Source organism: Aquarana catesbeiana, linkage group LG03, assembly GCF_042186555.1.
Source record: "Aquarana catesbeiana isolate 2022-GZ linkage group LG03, ASM4218655v1, whole genome shotgun sequence".
In the NCBI taxonomy this organism is placed as follows: Eukaryota; Metazoa; Chordata; class Amphibia; order Anura; family Ranidae; genus Aquarana; species Aquarana catesbeiana.
The window spans coordinates 22,646,971-22,670,826 of record NC_133326.1 but is presented as its reverse complement, the minus strand read 5'-3'; the positions used below and the strand labels follow the sequence as shown (position 1 = coordinate 22,670,826).

At 45.2% G+C, this 23,856-nt stretch overlaps 1 protein-coding gene across 1 annotated transcript in view; it reads right to left on the bottom strand.

Annotated features, from left to right (window-relative positions):
• IGF1R (insulin like growth factor 1 receptor) overlaps positions 1 to 23,856 on the bottom strand; it is a gene marked incomplete at its 5' end in the record, with an annotated part of 112,840 nt that overhangs the window by 5,511 nt on the left and 83,473 nt on the right. The window contains 3 exon segments of the mRNA XM_073618391.1: positions 10,786 to 10,920; positions 13,296 to 13,425; positions 15,942 to 16,101. Coding sequence (XP_073474492.1) covers positions 10,786 to 10,920; positions 13,296 to 13,425; positions 15,942 to 16,101 — 425 coding nt within the window.

Here is a 23,856-nt window from a genome sequence, read left to right as displayed (position 1 = left end):
CATCTCCCTCCACCTATTCCTCCCCCCTTCCACCCCCCTCTCTCCCTAAACCCACCTCTCCCCCTTTTTTATTCCTCCTACTTTACCTTTTCCACAACTAAACCTGGAAATACCGGGTCCCAAGGTGCAACAATTCCTTTAACTCTACTACCGAATTTCTGGATGCACGTAAAGACACTGCTCTTTACTTGTATTCTCTTGTATATGGACTCCTAATATTTCTGAGATTGATTGCAAAACTTTTTTAACTAAAAGTGTACAACGAAACATAAGGTTGCTAGCAAAATCAATACAGTCCTAAGAGGGGGAGGGGTTGGAGGGGTCCAATGAATGTTTACAGAAGTCTTAAAGAAAGAAAGAAAATACATTCAGGTGAAGCACGAGTAGTATAAATGTGGTCCGGGTGTTGAAAAGGACAGTTTGAAGCCAAGCTTCTGATGGTCTAGTGCAGGTGGCTCCTACTTTCTAAATAAAGGGTCAGGTTACTGTCCTTAAGACTTTAGGTGGGTCTGACTTTGGCCAGTGGAGTAGATAATGCCCCATAGACAATGCCTCACGTTTGGTTGTCAGTTGGATAAAAAAATTACATAGCACTTATGCCCAGTGGGTGGAGGAATGGTGCCCCAGCGCTGGCGTCAGTGGGAGGAATGGTGCCCCAGCGCTGGCGTCAGTGGGAGGAATGGTGCCCCAGCGCTGGCGTCAGTGGGAGGAATGGTGCCCCAGCGCTGGCGTCACTGGAGGACTAGTGCCCCATCAGTGGTGTCAGGGGGAAGAATTGTGCCCAAATGTTCGTGTCAGTGTATGGAATGGTGCCTCATCATTAGTGTCAGTGGAGGAATAGTGCCTCATATCAGTGGGAAGAACAGTGCCCAGAGGGCTGGATAAAGGCAAAGGCCACATTCGGGCCACGGGCCGCAGCTTGGAGATCATTGGTCTAGTGAATAAGCTTAAGGTGGCCATACATGGATCCAAAATCGGCCGGTTCAGCGGGGACCAGACACATTTCAATCGATGAATGGTCAAGGCTGGTTGTACAGAAGTCAGTCTACTGATCGACCTCTGAACAAGCCTTTCGGGTCTCTTCTGATTGATCAGTGCTGCCGGAAGCACTGATAACTGTATTCTTGGGGGGGGGGGGGGGGGGGTGGGGGGGCGACTTTCTGCTGTCAGAATACACCGACTCGGCAGGAAGGATTCCCCATCCACATCGCAAAATGATTTTTCAATTACAGTGCGAATGTTCGAATGAAAATCGAACCGCATATAGCCTGGTTAGGCCTGTCCCAAATTCCTATCGATCTACCAAGGTTGCAAGCACGACAGTCCGTGTTTTAACATTTCAGCTTCCTCCTATGCATTGTACTGCAGCTCAAACAAGTTATATTTTTATAGATAAAATGGCTGGTTTGCTATAAACGGGTGACAGGTAAACATTAACGCATTAATAACACTGTAGGAAGCAAATATGACTTTTTCAGGTATTTACACGTTCACAAATGCCAGTGTGATGGCAGAATTCCTAAAAGATCTCTTCTAACTGAAAAAAAAACCCCCTGAATTTCTACACACATAAAACTCTACTAAGTAATTATCACAACGTGTTTTAGTGTAAAGGTCTTGGGCTGTAGGCATTGGGTTTGCTCGCTAACAGCCCTTTATTAATTTCAAGGAAAAAAAAAAAAAAAAAAAGGACAGTCGCCATGATCTACGTCCAGAATGTTCCCGTCAGTGATCTGTTTTCCTGTAAGAGTCTGTGCTGCACACAGGATCTCTCCTGTACCCTCCTGGCCCCCTTCACTTGGGGTCCACATTGGGGAAACAAGGCTGAGCTGGGAAGCCAGACGTCTGACGTGTACACAGAGCTCTGTCACTTGACGCTCTCCGAGCCATTCCGCACTGACCATGCTTCCAGCTCTTGCCATAAATGGAAGACTTTTTAATCCCCCCCTCTTCCCCTCGTGTGGATTTAATACCTTGTTTACTGAATCTCAAGGAGCAGCCTCCTGAACAGGGAAAGGAATCATGTGCACACAAGCACACCAGACCCCCCTGCCCCCCCCCTTCCCCAATAACACATGCTTGGGAGGATGGAGATTGCTTTTACCCTCCCGTACATTTGTAAGAAGGACAGAAGGTGAAATGTTCTGTTAAAGGAGATCTAGCGATAAAAATAAAAAAAACGACCAAGGTGCACATTCTACCAAAGTGTGCATACGGCTCAATGTGTGAGAAAAATACTTTTCAATCAAGTTATTCAAAGTTGAAACAAAAATACCTTACGACAAGCCCACTGTGGCTACATCTATGAGAACATGGTGGCCGTTTTATCAATGTAGGCCAATTATTTTAGCGATCATTTGTCTAGTGCTGAAAGACAAAAGCCAACTCATCTTTAGCTATGGCCAAGCATTTTAAGACAGCCCTATAGATGAATCAATTTTCTAATCGTTCAATTCGCCCATCAACACTGAGGGAATCCCTCCTGCAGCGCTATTGTGTTCTGCAGGCCGTTGATCGATGGATCGACCTGGGTACACTCAGCCTGTCCGCGCCCATCCCAGCCGCCTGTCCGTGCCCATCCCAGCCGCCTGTCCGTGCCCATCCCAGCCGCCTGTCCGTGCCCATCCCAGCCGCCTGTCCGTGCCCATCCCAGTCGCCTGTCCGTGCCCATCCCAGCCGCCTGTCCGTGCCCATCCCAGCCGCCTGTCCGTGCCCATCCCAGCCGCCTGTCCGCTAAAAAAATGCTAAAAATTTAGTTTGGGTACAGTGTTGCATGGCCGCGCAATTCTCATTCAAAGTGCGACGGCGCTGAAAGATTAAAATTGTCCGGGACAGGAAGGGGCGAAAGTGCCCGGTATTGAAGTGGTTAAACAAGCAATAGTATTATGGTTTTCTTTATCGTTTACTGTGCTGTATTTATCATAAAGCTGCTCTACCATCTTGTCTTGGCAAGTTTCTAAACTAGCACGATAAGAGCAAAACTCCCCGGATCATCTAGGCGGCAATGTACACGTGCATCTCATAAAATTAGAATATCATCAAAAAGTAAATTTATTTCAGTAAATCAATTCAAAAAGTGAAACTCATATACCGTATTTATCGGCGTAAAACATGCACTTTTCCCCCCTGAAAATCAGGAGGAAATCGCGTGTCTGCGTGTTATACGCCGATTCCTGCTGTCTCTGAGTGGAAGGAGGGGCGCCGCCGGATTACACAGAGCGGCGATCTCCTGTGTACCCGGTGCTCAGTCACACACAGACCCGCCTTCTGGCCCAGGATTGGACTTCTGTTCTGTCTATCACAAGAGGCGGCCCAGGAGGCGGGACTGTGTGCGACTGATCACTGGGTACACAGATCGCAGTGCTGTGTAATCCGGCACTGGCGAGGCTGTAGATGAGCAGGGATGTGCAGGCTGCATTAATTGGCAATGGAGAGGCGGCTGCTGGGCAATGGAGAGGCGGCTGCTGGGCAATGGAGAGGCGGCTGCTGGGCAATGGAGAGGCGGCTGCTGGGCAATGGAGAGGCGGCTGCTGGGCAATGGAGAGGCGGCTGCTGGGCAATGGAGAGGCGGCTGATGGGCAATGGAGAGGCTGTTGATGGGCAATGGAGAGGCTGCTGATGGGCAATGGAAAGGCTGCTGATGGGCAATGTGCAGGCTGCATTGATGGACTGTGACTCTTATTTTACTTCAAAGTTCTTTATTTAAAATGTAAGTTTTTTTTCCTGAAACTTCCCTCTTAAAATGAAGGTGCATGTTATATGCCGATAAATAGGGTATTTTATATAGATTCATTACACATGGAGTGATATATTTGCAAAACTACAAGTCCCATGAGGCATTGCAAGGCTGACAGTTACAAGCGTGACTCCCACAGGCAGAGGCATGATGGGACTTGTAGTTTTGCAACAGCTGGAGGGCCGCCAGTTTGAGACCCCTGCATTAGATTATACTCATTTTACTGTATTTTAATGTCCCTTTTTTTGGATATGCTCATTCACAATTTTTATACAGGAATATTTGTAAAAAAAACAAAAACAAAACAACTATTCAAGTTTTAATACTTGCCCTTTGTTATTTCGTATATTCACTATTGGAGGCATAACTAAAGTCCCAATCATATATGTAAGTGTATTCAGTTTGCTATACTCCATCCCCCCTCCGTGCTCACATGCAGAAGCGAGCGCATACGCAAGTCACGCACACATATGGAAACAGTATTTGCACCACACGTGAGGTATCGCTGCGAACATTCGAGTGAGAGCAATAATTGTAGTGCTAGACCTCTTCTGTAACTCTAAACCGGTAACCTGTAAAAGGCTTTTAAAACGTCGCCTATGGAGATGTTTAACCACTTAAGAACCAGCCTCGTTTTGGATTTTAGGTGTTTACATGTTTAAAACAGTTTTTTTTGCTAGAAAATTACTTAGAACCCCCAAACATTATATATGGTTTTTCTTCTAACACCCTGGAAAATAAAATGGCGGTCGTTGCGATACTTTTTTTTTGCACCGTATTTGCGCAGCGGTCTTAAAAGCGCACTTTTTTGGGAAAAAATTCACTTTTTTGAATAAAAAAGTAAGACAACAGTAAAGTTAGCCCAATTTTTTTTTATATTGTGAAAGATAATGTTATGCCGAGTAAATTGATACCCAACATGTCACGCTTCAAAATTGCGCCCACTCGTGGAATGGCGTCAAACTTTTACCCTCAAAAATCTCCATAGGCGACGTTTAAAAAAATTCTACAGGTTGCATGTTTTGCGGTACAGAGGAGGTCTAGGGCTAGAATTATTGCTCTCGCTCTACCGGTCGCGGCGATACCTCACATGAGTGGTTTGACCACCGTTTTCATATGCGGGCGCTACTCACGTATGCGTTCGTTTCTGCGCGCGAGCTCGTCGGGACGGGGGGGTGATTAAAATTTTTTTTTTATTATTATTTATTTTACATTATTTTATTTATTTTTACACTGTTTTAAAAAAAAAAATTGTGTCACTTTTATTCCTGTAATGTAAACATCCCTTGTAATAGAAAAAAGCATGACAGGACCTCTTAAATATGAGATCTGGGGTCAAAAAGATCTCACATCTCATATTTACACTAAAATGCAATAAAAAAAAAAAAAAAATGACATTGAAAAAAATATGCCTTTAAGAGGCGTTTTGACGTCGCGTCCGCCCAGCAGTGTCATGGAGACGAGTGGGCGCCATCTTAGCCTCACTCGTCTCCAGGCACACCACAGAGAAGGACGCGATCGCCTCCGCCGCTACCGACGGCTCCGGATCGCGGCGGAAGGCACCGGATCGCGGCGGGGGGGGGGGGGGGGGGGGTTCCCCTCTCTGGAGTTACCCTTTAAGTGATTTCCTTGCGCTTTCTATCCATCTCTGGGACAAGAATTGAATTACAAACCCATAAAGGGATCGCACCTATAAATGGAGTAAGAGAGGCTTGGCAGCAAACCAGGCTTTATACCAACTTGGCGTTAAAACTTCTAAATACCGTCAACTTCCAACCCGGCAGATATTCCGGCAATAAACAAGAAAACTACTCAAGGTCACCAAGCAGCAGATGCATGCTGAAACAAGGCCGCCCCTGCTCGAGTATTCAGCGATCGCTGTTGTTAGCTCAGTTACTATAGCAAACTATGAATCATACATTTGTGTCGCATGACTAAGAGCTGTCCAAAAATAAGGGCAATATGATCTCGGCAAGCCGCAGAATCCCCCACAACTGATCATAAAGGGTGGCCCGTGCTCTGGAAGAGTTCTGCAAAAGGACATCCAAGTCAGATGGCTGCCCCCCTCTCGCCGGCCTCTTTAGAAACATCCAGTGATTCTCAGAGAGCTCAAAAAGAAACAAACATGTTTTGCAGGCAGCGAGCGCGCTCTGTCTGGTGGGCCAATTTTTTTTTTTTTTTGTCTAAGCTCTGGTGACAGTTTGCTGTCGGAGGGGAGTAGAAGATTTGCTTTCATAGTCAAAAGGGGAAACCTATAAAGAAAAAGAAACAAAAAAAAAAACATACAAAACCCCGGGGGATGTTTAAGCATTGCCCAGAAAACATGGACGTTTCCTAATCTTACGTCAATGATCAGTAATTAAAACGACTTCCTAAGTTTACATAAGGTAGCTACCAGTGGCGGCTGGTGCTCAACGTTTTTGGAGTGGCGCAAACAAACTGAAAAATACTGAACACCCCCCCCCATCAATTGCAGCCTCACTGTGCCAATCAAACGCAGCCATTGTGCCCCATCATACGCAGCCACTGGTGCCCGTCAAATGCAGCCACTTGTCACTTCCCTAAACCCGCCCACAGCGCACGGGCCACCACTGGTAGCTACAATGTAACAAGGTTCCTCGCAAACAATGGGAGGACACACACAATAGATCAGAGATTGGAACTTCCTAGATCTCCCCCCCGCTTGCCCATCTATGGGCCCGGGACCAACATGGCGGGTGCCAGTGGAGGAAGCAGAGCAGACACGTCCGCTCTCCTCCCCTTTTGTTGGTGACCCGGAAAGCGACGTGACTTCTGGGTCACCCTGTCACCCCCCCCTCCCCCCCTCCAGGTAGCATAGGCAAGAAGCAATGTATTGCAATGCGATCTGCATTGCAATACATTCAGTGGAGCCCAGAGGAGACATGCAGAGTCTTTTAGACCCCGCATGTCTCATTAAAAAGAGAAGAAAGGCAACAGCGCTCTCTGCAGGGACAATCCATACACCCGGTCCACTCACAGGTGCCGAGGCTCGATGTGTCACAACACACTCCAATGCAACAGTAATAAGGAGAGCCGGCAAAACTGTAATCCTTGAAGTGTCGTTTATTGGTACATCAGAGTGACAATTAAACAATATCACTGACGGGTTTCGGCAATAGCCTTAGTCGTAGCTGGCTACGACTAAGGCTAATGCCGAAACGCGTCAGCTTTATTGTTACTCTGATGTACCAATAAACGACACTTTAACCGGTTCAATACCGGGCATTTTCACCCCCTTCCTTCCCAGACCAATTTTTAGTTTTCAGCGCTGTCGCACTTTAATCGACAATTGCAATTTTTCCCCACAAATAGAGCTTTCTTTTGGTGGTATTTGATCACCTCTGCGGTTTTTATTTTTTGCGCTATAAACAAAAGAGGAGCGACAATTTTGAAAAAAAAAAAAAAAAAAAAAAAACCAATATTTTTTACTTTTTGCTATAATAAATATCCCAATTTAAAAAAAAAACAAAACAAAATTTTTCCTCAGTTTCGGCCGATACGTATTCTTCTACATATTTTTGGTAAAAAAAAAAAATAAGCAATAAGCATATATTGATTGGTTTGCGCAAAAGTTATAGCGTCTATAAAATACGGGATAGATTTATGGCATTTTTAAAAAAAAAATTATTTTTTTTTTTTTTACTAGTAATAGCGGTGATCGCGATTTTTTTTCGTGACTGCGACATTATGGCGGACACATCGGACACATTTTTGGGACCATTCACATTTATACAGCGATCAATGCTATAAAATTGCATTGATTACTGTGTAAATGTGACAGGCAGTGAAGGGGTTAACCACTAGGGGGTGGGGAGGGGTTAAATGTGTTTCCTAGGGAATGCGTCTAACTGTAGGGGGAGGGGACACACAAGGGGAGGAGACCGATCGGTGTTCCTCCGTTCTGGGAACACAGATCGCTCTCCTCTGAGCTGACAGGACGTGGATCTGTGTGTCTAACACACACAGATCCACGGTCCGGCCCGGGTTAACGGCCAATCGCGGGTGCCCGGCGGACATCGCGGCCGCTGGGCACACGCACCAGGTCCCGAGCAACGCGGCGGGCGCGCGACCCCTAGGCGGCCGGGAACCCGAGGCCGTCATATGACGTCCACCCAGGATGGGAGATCCCATCTGTGGACGTCATTTGACAATAGGCCGGTGCTGAAGTGGTTAAGGATTACAGTTTTGCCGGCTCTCCTTATTACGGTTTCATTAAAAAGAGAACCTGTCACCAATAGTGACACCATAGTTACATAGTAGATGAGGTAGAAAAAAAGACCATCAAGTCCAACCTATGTGTGTGATTATATGTCAGTATTACATTGTATATCCCTGTATGTTGTGGTTGTTCAGGTGCTTATCTAATAGTTTCTTGAATCTATCAATGCCCCCCGCTGAGACCACAGCCTGTGGAAGGGAATTCCACATCCTTGCCGCTCTTACAGCAAAGAACCCTCTATGTAGTTTAAGGTTAAACCTCTTTTCTTCTAATTTTAATGAGTAGCCACATGTCTTGTTAAACTCCCTTCCGCAAAAAAGTTTTATCCCTATTGTAGGGTCACCAGTCCGGTATTTGTATATTGAAATCATATCCCCTCTCAAGCGTCTCTTCTCCAGAGAGAATAAGTTCAGTGCTCACAACCTTTCCTCATAACTAATATCCTCCAGACCATTTATTAGCTTTGTTGCCCTTCTTTGTACTCGCTCCATTTCCAGTACATCCTTCCTGAGGACTGGTGCCCAGAACTGGACAGCATACTCCAGGTGCGGCCGGACCAGAGTCTTGTAGAGCGGGAGAATTATCGTTTCATCTCTGGAATGAATCCCCTTTTAATGCCAATATTCCATTTGCTTTGTTGGCAGCAGCTTGGCATTGCATGCCATTGCTGAGCCTATCATCCACTAGGACCCCCAGGTCCTTTTCCATCCTAGATTCCCCCAGAGGTTCTCCCCCCCCCGTGTATAGATTGCATTTATATTTTTGCCACCCAAATGCATTATTTTACATTTTTCTACAATGAACCTCATTTGCCATGTAGTTGCCCACTCCATAGTGTCCCGTTGATGATGGCGGGAAATCACAGCCGCTGGAGGTGCTCACAGGGCTGGAGGAGATCCCCTGTGGTTACAGGGCGGAAGTGATGTCAGCTTGGAGGCGGACCGCCTCTACATCTCCTCCAGCGGCAGTGATTCACCATCATCAGAGGGACCGGGACACCTATGCAGATTTTGCATTTGACCAGATATGTACTTAAAGTGGAAGTAAACTCCCATGCATGATTTTTACCTATAGGTACTGTAAATATCTCCTAAATGTGCACCAGTGCATGCGCTCTGAAGGAACGGCATATCCGTGCCTTTCCTTCACAGTCCTGTGCTGTAAAAGGCAGGTCCCGCGCGCATGCGCTGGAGTGACTTTATCGCGGCTCCAGCCACTCTCACAGTGGGAGTCCGAGATCCCTGGAAGGAAGACCGGATGAAGATGGAAGCGCCTTTTTTTTTTTTATTTGCGAGAAGGTTTGAGGGAGGTCTAATGGTTTCTTATTGTTTGTACTGTATTTTTAACCACTTGCTGACCGCATAATGCCCTTATACGGCGGCAAAGTGGCTCTCTCTGTGCACCCCTGGGTAGGAGGTGCATGCACACAGGGGCCCAGCTTGTGCTAGGATTAGGCACAGCACAAGACAATCAGCTTATGCCGGCCAATGGATGACCGTCCGACACCCACTGATCGGCGAGGAGACAGAGGCAGAGCTCTGTCCTGTTAGCTGGGATGTGATGGAATTTGTTTCCCTCCAAAGCATGGAATAAAATCCAGCACATCCCTTAGTGAAAGCAGCACACAGTTAACACAGAAACACTGGTTAGACACACATTTAACCCTTTGATCGCCCTAGATGTAAATCCCCTCCCAGACAGTGTCATTAGTACAGTGACAGTGTATATATTTTGCACTGATCCTTGTATTTAGTGTCACCGGTTCCCACAAAGTGTCAGATTGTCCGCCGCAATATCGCAGTCCTGTTATAAAAGTCGCTGATCACCACCATTACAAGTATTACAAAAAAAATATCCAGTATTTATCCAATAGTTTGTAGATGCTATAATGTTTAAACCAATCAATATACGCTTATGGGGATTTTTTTTTTTTACCAAAAATATGCAGTAGAATACATAGTGGCCTAAATTTATGAAGAAATTTGATTTTTTTTTTTTTTTTTACATTTTTTGTATATGTTTTATAGCAGAAAGTAAAAAAAAAAAAAAAATCTATAGAGATATATATATATCTACAGAGATATAAATATATATCTATATATATATCTAGATATATATATATATATATCTAGATATATATCTAGATATATATATATATATATATATATAGATATAGATATAGAGAGAGAGAGAGAGAGAGAGAGAGAGAGAGAGAGAGAGAGAGAGAGAGAGAGAGAGAGAGAGAGACTCTATATCTATATATATCTCCATAATATATATATATACATACACACACATATACATACACTATATCTATCTATATAGATATAATCTCTCTCTAAATATATATATATATATATATATATATATATATATATATATATATATATATATATATATATATATATATCTATATATCTCTATATATATTTTTTTTTCTCAAACTTTCGTTCTTTTTTCATTTATAGCGCAAAAAATAAAAACCGGAGAGGTGATCAAATACCACCAAAAGAAAGCTCTATGTATGGGGAAAAAAAATGACATAAATTTGATTTGGGTACAGCTTCGCATGACCGTGCAATTGTCAGCTAAAGTAACGCAGGGAAAGGGGAACCTTTCAGAGGTCAAGTGGTTACGTTTGGATCTTCCATTCTGCATACATGCATGTGCGGTAATGTGCCATTTATTTTTATTAATTTATTTTTATTTTTTTTTTTTGTCAGAAAGTTTGAGGGGTCAATGGTTTCTTGTTTGCATTGTATTATTAAAGAAAGAAGTATGAATAAAATAAAAAGAAGGGATAACTTACAGCATATCTGGACAGTTGTCTGGCTTCTCCAGGAGTCCGCCTTCCATAACAAAGCGGAGAACCTGCTCATTGGACATGCCGTGGTATGGCTGCTCTGCCAGCGTGGCTATCTCCCATAAGACCACGCCAAAAGACCTGTAATTGGGAAAAAAAATGAAATACCGAAAACTGAACTTCAGCCCTCTCTATGGCTTTGCACAGTTGTACAGGCTCCTCTCCTGTGCTTACTCTGATCCCCACTGCACACTGCGAGCTCCTCAGAACAAACCTTCAATAAAGGTAATCCTTTTTTTAAACTCCGAAATCGAATGTTTAAAGCAAATTCAATTTGAAATTTTTTTTTACAACGTTACAACTGTACTGAGAATTTTCTTACGAACAATCATTTCAAAATCTACTAGTGTTTCCCCAGCTTTGGTCAGTCCAGTAATGCGGCATAAAAGAAAACAAAGGACAGCACTCAATGGACTGGATAATCAAGTGGGAGAACTTTAGAAGTCAATTAAGCCATGTATATAGACGATGTTTATTTCACCATTGGACACAGTAATGAGTTAAAAAGGTAAAAAAAGGTAAAAGAGCCGATACCACTATGATTCCCATGGGAACGGAGGGGTCAACATCGTCCAGAGGACCAGCTGATGGAGCATGGAGGGGCGCCAATGTCCATGCTGTGGAGGATGGGAACCTGGTCCAAGGGATCCCTGGTGGATGGATACAAGGGCAATAGCATGGCTGAGAGAAGTCACTGCCACCTACTGCAGGATGGTGTGTGCCAGGAGATTCGGCTGGGGGATCCGGCATCACAGCTTGTGAAAGTGTCGCTGCCTGTCATGGTGGAATGGTAGAGCCGACCAGAGGAGTCGATCCAGGGACCAGGGGAGCTGAGCCAAGAGATCGGCACGCCCAGATGTTGTGCGGCACCAACAGGAAGTGTGAAGAGAAGATGGAAGCCCGTGAACCAGCGTGGAATGCAAGCTCATCTGTTGCCGTGACTCTGACAAAGCGCATGGGTGAGAAACGTGTCCTCACGGCAACAGACGAGCTTGTGTTCCACACTGGTTCACGGGCTTCCATCTTCTCCCCAAACTTCCTGTTGGTGCCGCATGTCATTCAGGGGTGCCGGTCTCCCTGGCTCGGCTCCGACGACAGGCAGTGACACTTTCACAAGCAGTGATGCCGGATCCCCCCAGCTGGGTCTCCTGGTGGGCACACACCATCCCGTGGCGGGCAGCAGTGACATCTCTCAGGCACGCTGGTGCTCCGGTATCCAGTCATCAGGGATCCCTTGGACCAGGTGTCCATCTTCCACAGCATGGACATTGGCACCCCTCCATGCTCCATCAGCTGGTCCTCTGGATGGTGTTGACCCCTCCATGCCCATGGGAATCTTAGTGGTCTTGTTGGCTCTTTTACTGTTTTATATCTTTTTAACTCATTACTATGTCCATTTATGAAATAAACATGGACTATATACATGGCTTAATTGACTCCTATAGTTCTCCCACTTGATTATCCAGTCCATTGAGCGCTTTCCGTTTTCTTTTATTCCACATCTTTTCCACATGCTATTGGTCAGCTACACTGGTTCTGGAGGAGTCACAATTCCTTGGATACTCTATATCATCCCTTGAGCCACAGATTTTAGCGTTTAAAGCGGAGTTCCACCCAAAAATGGAACTTCCGCTGATCGGACCCCCCCCCCCCCCCCCCCCAGGTGTCACATTTGGCACCTTTCAGGGGGGAGGGGGGGAGCAGATACCTGTCTAATCCAGGTATTTGTTCCAACTTAAGGGCATAGATCCGCGGTCATCTACGCAAGGTCCGGTCCCTCCTCCGTCCCCCCCGTTGTCTTCTGGGAGACGCACAGGTCCCAGAAGACAGCACGGACCAGTGAGGACGCACAGCGCGACTCGTGCATGCGCAGCAGGGAACCAGGCTGTGAAGCCGCAAGGCTTCACTCCCTGATTCCCTTACTGAAGATGGCTGCGCCTCCCCCGGAGAGCCGAGGGACAGGACATCGCAGGCACCCTGGACAGGTAAGTGTCCATATTTTAAAAGTCAGCAACTGCAGTACTTGTAGCTGCTGACTTTTAAAACAAAAAAATTTCAGCAGAACTCTGCTTTAAGGAACTATGGGGTTGATTTAGTAAAGGCAAAAAAAAGACTGTGCACTCTGCAAGAGCATTTGCTCCAGAGCTTAGTAAATTAGCTGAAGCTCTGCTGACTTCCATCACCCAATCATGTGCAAGCAAAAATGCAGTTTTTTTTATTTTCCTTGCATGTGATTGGGTGTTCTTTGCAAAGCGAAGCCTTACCTCATTTACTAAGCTCTGGAGCAACTGCAAAGTGCACAGTCATTTTGCCTTTAGTAAATCAACCCCAATGTCTTCGTCCAGTAATGAACATTTCTTCCACAGTGCCTTCCTCCGTCCAACATAAAACATTGGCCTTTGTGGTTGAATAACTCTAAAGTACATTATCAGAACACATCAGATATCACTAATTACCAGACATCGGAGTGAATGGTGAAGACTCCATCCTTGAGAGACTCCGGAGACATCCAACGTACTGGAAGGAGACCTTTCCCTCCCTTACGATAGTAGTCTGTCTCATAGATGTCTCGGGTCATTCCAAAGTCTAAAGAGAAGACAAAAATAGTGATTAAAAATAATAATAATAATTCCCTGTTCTGTTTAGGGCAGCAACTTGTCCAGGTTCATTCACAAGCACATCGATTGATTGCAAACTCTTTACAATAAGGCTCTGTTTACACAATGCAGGTGCGATGGAGCATGTGGCGTTGCATGTAGAGCAGCGGGTTATTGTAACCTGAAACAGCCGCTAGCGTCACCCGTCAAAATACCCAAACAGTGCCTGCAGCTGATTGGTTGCAGGGGCTGTTGGGTCGCCATTTTTTTTTTTTTGGCCCAGCACCTTCGACCAGAGTAGATTGAGCAAGAATATTGTTAGAGTTTTGGTCGACTCCTCTAAATTGGCTGAAATTTTAACAGTGTATGGGCAGCTTAAAGGGGAACAAAAGTCTCTTTAACCCTTTCAAGCCTATTTCTGACATTTGTTGCTTACAAGTATAAATCCATTTTTTTTTACTAGAAAATCACTTAGAACCCCCAAACTTTATATATATATATATATTTTTTTAGCAGAGACCCAAGAGAATAAAGTGGTAAAAATGTTGCAAATTTTTATGTCACGCGGTATTTGTACAGTGGTCTTTCAAATGCAATTTTGTGGGGAAAAAAAAGACACTTTCATGGATTAAAAAAAAACGAAACAGTAAAGTTAGCCCAATTTTTTTGTATAATGTAAAAGATGTTACGTCGAGTAAATAGATACCTAACATGTCATGCTTTGAAATTGCGCACACTCGTGGAATGGCAACAAACTTACCTAAAAATCTCCATAGGTGACGCTTTAAAAAAATGTAACGGTTAACAGGTTAGAGTTACAGAGGAGGACTTTTGCTAAGAATTATTGCTCTCGCTCAAACGATCGCGGCGATACCTCACATGTGATTTGAACACCGTTTACATAAGCGGGCGTGACTTAGGCATGCGGTTTCTTTTGCTGCGTGAGCTCACGGGGACAGGGGCACTTTAAAAAAAATACATTTTTTTTACTAATTTGTTTTATTATTTTTTAACATTGTTACTTTAAAAAAAAAAAAAAAGAATTCTGATCACTTTTATAGCTGTCACAAGGAATGTAAACATCCCTTGTGACAGTAATAGGTGGTGACAAGTACTCTTTATGGAGGGATTGGGGGTCTAAAAAAAACAGCGATTCTGAATACTGTAATTTCTTTTTTAAACCGGCGCCATTGGCAGCCGATGTAAACCGGAAGTGATGTCGCTTCCGTGATTTTACATAGAAGACTGGAACGAAGCAGCTTCCGGCTTTGTTCCAGTCTCAGCCTAGCTGGCGGAAGTGCCGGATCGTGGATCGGGTCTCCCGGTGGAACGGAGGCCCTGGGAAGAGCAGCAGAAGGTGGGGACGTCCCCTCCCCTTTACTGGGAAGATCAGTGTACCGCTGTTTCTCCTTCTCCAGCTTTTATGCAGCTGAGAGCAGAGGGAATGTGATCACTTTAAAAAAAAAAAAAAAAAAAGGGAAGAAAAAAGAAAAAGGTATTTATAATTTTTTTTTTCCCCTCATATCTATACACAAATGTTTTGCCTTGGGTTGCTGAATGGGAAGAGGTTCAACAGGGTCACCCACTAAGCCAATTCTGGCTGGTTCATCAAGAACTGGATGAAATTTGCGCATTATATGGCCAGCTTTAAAAGAGGCTGTAAAGTCTTTTTTTTTTTTTTTTTTAACTGAAAAAAAAAAAAGATGCTATGCTTACCTGCTCTGTGCATGGGTATTACACTTAGCGGTCTTGAACCACCTCTTCTGGGGTTCCCCGCTTACACTATCCACGGCATTATTATACAGGATTTATATAGCGCCAACAGTTTGCCCAGCGCTTTACAACATGAGGGCAGACAGTACAGTTACAATACAATTCAATACAAGAGGAATCAGAGGGTCCTGCTCTTTAGAGCTTACTATCTAGAAGGGAGGGTCAAGTGGAACAATTCGCTATCTATGGGGGCTCATGTGTGGGCTTGCTGCTGAGCTGGGCTGTGTGCATCTGTGGGACTCAGCCTGCCCCCCCCCCCCCCCACCTTACAGGCTTTGAGCCAATGACTCCCATTGCTCTCAGCCAAGCATGTGAAAGCGGGGAAAGAGAAGAGGAGACCGGCAGATGGGCACATTTCTAGATCAATAGAGGACTAAGGAAAGTATTTTTTTGGGGGGGTCATAGAACAGCAATGACCAATCAGATCCTGCCCTTTATATTTTCTAGCTTGCAATTGAAAAATTGAGGGAGAACCCAAGCTGCCATGAGCAAAGTTTGGTGTTTGGTCACCTCTTGGCATACGTTGTCATTGCATTACTGACTGCTCAACCCTTCTAGTTTTTGGAATTTTGAAGAGAATAGGTTTCCAACTCTGAGAAAAGAAAAGTAGGTTGTCTGTGATTTGTATACGTGTGTTACACATGTGATCATTGAGTTAACAGAGATGATATTCCACCAGGGAAAACATGCCACACAGAGCTGAGTTGTTTAGGAAATCCCATCCAGCCATACCTCCAATCTTCACTGTGTAGTCTTCTGCAACCATACAGTTCCGGGCAGCGAGGTCTCTGTGAACAAATTTGTTTGCATTGAGGTAGGACATCCCATCTGCAATCTCTCCTGCCATCTGGATCATCTTCTTCAGGGAGGGGGGTGGTTGTCCAGGGTTGTTCTAAAATTGGAAAGATTAATTGTTAAAATGAAATGCCCACCTGATAACATTACAGCTTTAACAAGGCTGCAGCACCTAAAAGTGGGGGGTGGCTGGAGGACCTCAGTTGAGGACCAACTAAAAAAATTAAAATGTAGCCTCCCTGGGAAAGCTTAAGAGCCGGTTCACACGGGGGCGACTTGTCAGGCGACCTAGCCACCTGACAAGTCGCCTCCCGTTCTGTACAATGGAACCGTTCTAATCGGAGTGACGCAAGTCGCTCCGAATTAGAAGAAAGGTTCCTGTACTACTTTGGGGGCGACTTGCATAGACTTCTATACAGAAGTCGTCTTGCAAGTCGCCGTGGCAGTCGTGTGCAGGTTGCCTCGGTGAGGCGACCTGCAAGTCGTGCCGCTTCTAGTGTGAACCAGCTCTGAGAGGGGATATGATCGCTACACACAAATCTTTAACCACTTTAACCACCGAGCCTCTTTTTGAGATGTGTTATTTACAAGTTAAAAATATTTTTTTTTGCTAGAAAATTACTTAGAACCCCCAAAATTATACATTTTTTTTCTAACACCCTAGAGAATAAAATGGCGGTCATTGCAATACTTTCTGTCACACTGTATTTGCGCAGTAGTCTTACAAGCGCACTTTTTTTGGAAAAAAAATACACTTTTTTGAATTAAAAAATAAGACAACAGTAAGGTTAACCCAATTTTTTTTTATATTGTGAAAGATAATGTTACGCCGAGTAAATTGATACCCAACATGTCAAGCTTCAAAATTGCGCCCGCTCGTGGAATGGCGACAAACTTTTACCCTTAAAAATCTCCATAGGCGAAGTTTAAAAATTTTTACAGGTTGTATGTTTTGAGTTACAGAGGAGGTCTAGGGCTAGAATTATTGCCCTTGCTCTACAGATCGCATGTGTGGTTTCAACACCATTTTCATATGCGGCGCTACTCACATATGCGTTCGCTTCTGCACGTGAGCTCGGAGGGACAGGGCGCGTTTAAAAAATTTTTTTTTCTTATTTATTTTGCCTTTTATTTTTACACGGATTTAAAAAAAAAAAAAAATTATGTCACTTTTATTCCTATTACAAGTAATGTAAACATCCCTTGTAATAGAAAAAAAAAAGTATGACAGGATCTCTTAAATATGAGATCTGGGGTCAAAAAGGCCTCAGATCTCATATTTACACTTGAATGCAATTTTTTTTTTTTAATGACAAAATGGCCTTTTAAAGAGCTATGGGCGGAAGTGATGTTTTGACGTCGCTTCCGCCCTGCAATGGTATGGAGACAGGTGGGGGCCATATTCCCCTCACTCGTTTCCATGCCCAGCAAGGGTGAAGATCCGATCTCCTCCGCCGCTGCCGATGGCTCAGGTAAGCGGCGGAGGGCACCGGAGCGCGGCAGGAGGAGGGGGCCCTTCCCCGCCGCCGATAAAAGTGATCTTGTGGTGAATCCGCCGCAGAGACCACTCTTATCGGAAAGCGGACCGCCGGCCGAAGAAGAGGATACCGGGGGGGTTTATGGCAGCTAGCTGCCGCCATAACAACAACATCCCCCTTCAAAGTAAGGATGTACATCGGTGTGCGGCGGTCCGGAAGTGGTTAAGGATGAATTCCCGGTATGGACATTTTTACATAGTTACATTGATCCAGCTTGGACCAATGTAACGGACGCCTAGACCACACCTGTGGAATCCCTCTGAAAGCTGGAAATCACTGTAGATACCGCTACTCCAGTGATCTCCATTTGCTTCCGGGTCCTGTGCTGACCTACTGCTTTGTGAACACAGGAGGTTGACCGCTTGGCACGGGCACCATTTAGAGAATGCTTTGCATTCTCTAAATTAATGCAAAGCGTTCTCTGATTGGACGGGGTGGAGACCAAGACATCGTCTAGTCGCCTCTCCAACTTGATCAGAGAACACACTCCAGTGATTTCCAGCCTCCAGGTATGGTATATGCATAATTACATGGATCCATACCTGGAATACTTCTTTAAATGGCGACTGTATCATGGAGAGGAAATTATTTAGCCTAAGGCAGTGGTTGTCAACTTATGAGCTGAAGGGGGTCTCAAATGTGGCCCCTGATATCACCCAAGGGCTGCACCTAATGTTCAATAAATGTAATTTCTGAGAGGACTGCAGAGAAACTGTAGACCCAATAGAGGAAATGAGGGTCAGAGAGTGAGGACAGGATACATTGTTGGCTGGGGAGATGCTGCAGAAGACAATACAAAACTGGGAACATGTTACTGGAGGCTAGTAGAGATTATTATTATTATACATGATTTATATAGCGCCAAAAGTTTGCTCAGCGCTTTACAACATAAAGGGAAACAATACAGCAATACAACAATATAATTCAATACAAGCTGGTTAGGAGGGCCCTTCTCCTGGGAGCTTACAATCTAATAGGGAGGGGCTGGTGGAACAAAAAGATAATAACTGTGAGGGATGAACTGATGGGAAAAAATAGAAGATTTAGTTATTATCTGAAGGCAGAATAGGCATCCCTGAAGAGATGAGCGGTTGCCTAAAAGTGGACAGAGAAGGAGATAGCCGGACAGATTGGGGTAGGGAGTTCCAGAGGATGGGAGAAGCCCTGGAGAAGTAGAGTGGAGTAGCAGACTGCTGAGTTCCAAAGGCCGCACATCACATACAAAAAGGCAGAGGGTCTCTAAAGAAAACACGCGGCCACACAATGAAGTTTGATGAGAAGCAGCTCAGGGGTTCTTTTACTGTTCCTTTCCACACTTAGGAGGTGTCAGCGGGGAGTGTAGATATCTTTGAAAAAAACCTTAAGACCCCTTTCACACTGAGGCGCTTTACAGGCCCTACAGCGCTAAAAATAGTGCCTGTAACTAGCACCTGTAAACAGTCTCTCCTGTCTCTCCAGTGTGAAAGCCGGAGGGCTTTCACACTGGAGCGGTGCGCTGGCAGGACGTTAAAGTTATGCTAGCAGCATCTTTGGAGCGGTGTAAGCACCGCTCCTGCCCAGTGAACTAAATAGGCACCGCTGCAGAACCCCCGGCAAAGCACCGCTGCAGCGGCGCTTTGCGGGTCGTTTTAACCCTTTTTCGGACCACTAGCGGGGGTTAAAAGTGCCTGCAAAAGGGCCTGCAAAAACTATGGTAAAGCGCCACTAAAAACAGTGGCGCTTTACCGCCGACGGCCCCCGCGCCCCAGTGTGAAAGGGGTTTTCAGCCAACACAATGTACAAGGATTTGGAAACGGGTTGCGACAAAACCACACACTCACACACACTCAGGTTGAACTGGATGGAACTGAGTCTATTACGAGGCTGTACAGATGGATGAAGGGAGGGAAGGATAGATAGATGGAGGGAGGGAGGGAGAGAAGGACGGATGGAGGGAGAGAAGGACGGATGGAGGGAGAGAATTACGGATGGAGGGAGAGAAGGACGGATGGAGGGAGAGAATTACGGATGGAGGGAGAGAAGGACGGATGGAGGGAGAGAAGGACGGATGGAGGGAGAGAAGGACGGATGGAGGGGGAGAAGGATGGATGGATGGATGAATGGAGGGAGAGAAGGATGGATGGAGGGGGAGAAGGATGGATGGAGGGGGAGAAGGATGGATGGAGGGGGAGAAGGATGGATGGAGGGGGAGAAGGATGGATGGAGGGGGAGAAGGATGGATGGAGGGGGAGAAGGACGGATGGAGGGAGAGAAGGATGGATGGATGGATGGAGGGGGAGAAGGACGGATGGAGGGAGAGAAGGACGGATGGAGGGGGAGAAGGATGGATGGAGGGGGAGAAGGACGGATGGAGGGGGAGAAGGATGGATGGATGGATGGAGGGGGAGAAGGACGGATGGAGGGAGAGAAGGACGGATGGAGGGGGAGAAGGATGGATGGAGGGGGAGAAGGACGGATGGAGGGGGAGAAGGACGGATGGAGGGGGAGAAGGACGGATGGAGGGGGAGAAGGACGGATGGAGGGGGAGAAGGACGGATGGAGGGGGAGAAGGACGGATGGAGGGGGAGAAGGACGGATGGAGGGGGAGAAGGACGGATGGAGGGAGAGAAGGACGGATGGAGGGAGAGAAGGATGGATGGAGGGGGAGAAGGGTGGATGGAGGGAGAGAAGGGTGGATGGATGGATGGAGGGAGAGAAGGATGGATGGAGGGAGAGAAGGGTGGATGGATGGAGGGAGAGAAGGGTGGATGGATGGATGGGGGGAGAGAAGGATGGATGGAGGGAGAGAAGGATGGAGGGAGAGAAGGATGGAGGGAGAGAAGGATGGATGGAGGGAGAGAAGGATGGATGGAGGGAGAGAAGGATGGATGGAGGGGGAGAAGGATGGATGGAGGGGGAGAAGGACGGACGGAGGGAGAGATGGATGGATGGATGGAGAGGGGGAGAAATAGAGAGATAAACAGAAAGACTTCAGTACAACCAGCCTGCCCATAGATGGATCGAAATTCTGCAAGTTCCTGCTGTTGAATTTTGATCTGTCTATGGCCGGCCTTAATTTGCATCTTCTATTGTATGCAGAATGCAGGGCCGACAATAAGAGCAGTGTGTGTGTGTTTCTTAAATACTTTATAGGAGGATGGGAAAAAAAAGTTGAACCTCAGACTGCCAGTGATTTTTTTTTTTCTTTTTAAATCAAACGGGTTGGGAGGCAGCCTGTCATTACGCTGACCGAAGCGCCTACTTAGTGGGAACGCTGCATGCTCTGGACTCTGCCACATCAAGTGACTATACAAAGTGAAACGCCACTTCTGGATCAGGCAGCTATTTTGAGGAGGAGAAAATATAAACAAGTTTTATTAAGGCCCCTTTTCACACTTGTGCGACTTGTCCTGCGACTTGGGACGGCAAAGTCACATGACAAGTCGTACCCCATGATTTTCAATGAGTTGAGGTCCATCGCAGCGACTTCTAAGTAGTCCCTGCACTACTTTGATGTGTCCGACTTTGATGCGACTTGAGGTGCATAGACCTCAACATTACACAGGCATTGCTTCAAGTCGCATCAAAATTGCGTCAAAGTCGGGGCAAAAAGTCACGGTATAATTTCGGCAAAATCGCACGACTTTCAAGTCGCACAAATGTGAAACGGGGCCTAAAGCGGACCAATTGCTCACCCAGTAACAGTATTGCTTTGATAAATAAAGAGAAATAGGGAGGCTGCGATATGCCTCTTTCATAGAGAGAGTGCTGCTCCCGGCTCCCTCCAGTGTTGGTTACATTACCAAAAGCCTAGGCATGCTGGTCACATGATCTTCCACCTTCCATACAAATCTCCTGACCAAACCGATTTAGGTCATGCAATCAACACTGGTGGGAGCTTGAAGAATACATTTCCCCAGAAAAGATTAGTATTTCAGGCCTTGCATTACTCTTCATCTATCGAAGAAGAAGAGGAAGAGGAAGAAGATTCCACATTCCTCCCACTACCACCAATGATGGGGCACCATTCCTTCCACGGACACCAATGATGGGGCACTATTCCTTCCACGGACACCAATGATGGGGCACTATTCCTTCCACGGACACCAATGATGGGGCACTATTCCTTCCACGGACACCAATGATGGGGCACTATTCCTTCCACGGACACCAATGATGGGGCACTATTCCTTCCACGGACACCAATGATGGGGCACTATTCCTCCCACTGACATCAATGATGGGGCACCCGAAACACATTGGCTCGATTTGTAATGGTTTTACTTTCAATGCGCTTCGGGGGAATTGCTTCCCCCTTTAGGGCTGTTGGTACACGATAAAGGAGATGGGTGGGCCCTGCGGTGATACCCAAGTTTCTTATGAAAGCTGATGGCTAGAATGATGCAGAGGCTCTTGGATACGAAATGCAGGTGCCACCGCAGAGCCCATCCATCGCCGTTAGTGAGAACCAACAGCCCCAATGAAGGGGGATGCAATTCCTCTGAAACGCGTTGGCTCAGTTTGTACTTAAGTTTCAATCAACAAATTGCATTCTTCATCAAGAGTTGACTTATTCTGGACACTGGGCGCCTCCTCTCTCCCTATTTAGTTATCTTTATAGCCAAAACAGGAAGTGAGAGGAAATCCCTCCAACGTCAGAGAATCCTTGGTTGTCACCAAGGTCAACAGAACTTGTGCCCCCCCATTGGAAGATTCCCCCCCCCCCACCCCAACTCCTGTTCTGGGGACAACCCAAAACAAAATAATTTCTTTTACATTCTGTGATTATAGTAAACAGGAGACAAAGCGGGTGAATCACCCTAAGGGCTCATGTACACTGCAGCTAAAAAAAAAAAAAAAAAAATGCTTTTACAGGCATTTGAGCTTTTATTTTAGCTTGAAGAAGCTTGTGCTTTTTTGTGCTCTTGTGTACATTTTTATTGAGCTTCTTCAAGCTCCTTTGAGCTTCTTTGCGCATAAGCATTTTTTTTCCCCACAAACCCTCCTAGATAGTATTTTCTTAACCACTCTATAAACAAAACAAAAAAAAAATGTAATTTTAAGAACGTTAGTTTTTTTTTTTAACCCCATTATGGTTACTAAACGTCTCAGACCTAGTTCACATCTATGTGTTTTTTGGTGCTTTTTGCAGAAACGCACTACAGTTCATTTACATGGTTAACCCCATTATGTTACTGGGCGATGATTCGATTATGAAAATAGTAATTGATTCATTTCATAATCGGATAGTTGTCGATTAAAATCAATTGTTTCAGCCCTACTCAAAAGCCCGTAGGAGCCGCTCCCTTGAGCTGCAGTGTCCATGAGCCCCAACAGGGACACAGACAGCAATAAAAACCTAACAATCCCTCTTCTCTCTGTCCAAAGCGAAAGAAAAAAAGTTTTGCCTTTATACTTTAATCCAAATCTTTAAAAGTGATAGAAGCCGACTTTCTGGTAAACACATATTTAAGGGGCCACTACAACACAAGTGGTCTCATATATCGGCATTCACGAAATCTGTAGGCAGAAGTTCCCATATGTTAGCAGTGAGATTTCATGTTCTTCACATCTGCTGTTTAGCTGAGTGAAACATATTCTTTGCATTATCAGCCACTCCAGGCTAGGGAGAGGCCGGCCGCCGCGTCCTTCAATGTGCTAACTGGGCAGGAAGTCAGCTGCGTTCACCAAATAATCGCTTACCACGGCCAAATCCTGCCGCCTAAAAAAAAAAAATACGCACTGATAAAACGTTATCTACATTTCTTTTAGATGTGCCAGACTCTAGTTTAGGTTAATTGTCCTGGTTCACGTTGTTGTAAAGCCTCCATATATGAGCAAGTCCCAATACGAAACACCAGTCTTCGCAGTCTATAAAATGTTTCTTTTTAAAATAAATAAATAAAAAAATAAAAAATAAAATAAAATGTTTCTTTTGAAAGCATACAATCCCATAACTGCTTGTTCTCAGCGCGTTGTGAAATGAATGCACAGTAAGATTTTTTTTTTTTTTTCATTAGATCTAAGTTGTCAAAGTCTATTATTAAGTAAATACTTGCTTTCATTCTTACAAGTCAGGTTAGAAAATCAGTGGCAAGTCACTATGGTGCCACATCAGACACATGAGTGCAGAAATCGGGTCGGTGACCCCACAATTCATACAGAGTAAAAAAAAAAAAAAAAAAAAGCTAAATATTAGTAGAAGGCCAGACAACTCCTAGTCCCCAGGGCACCTGAAACAAAAACAAAAAACAAAAAAACAAAAAAACAAAAAAACTTGGGCGCTCGGGTCCACATGGGGCATCATCACTGTGCTGCTCATCCACACAACGTAC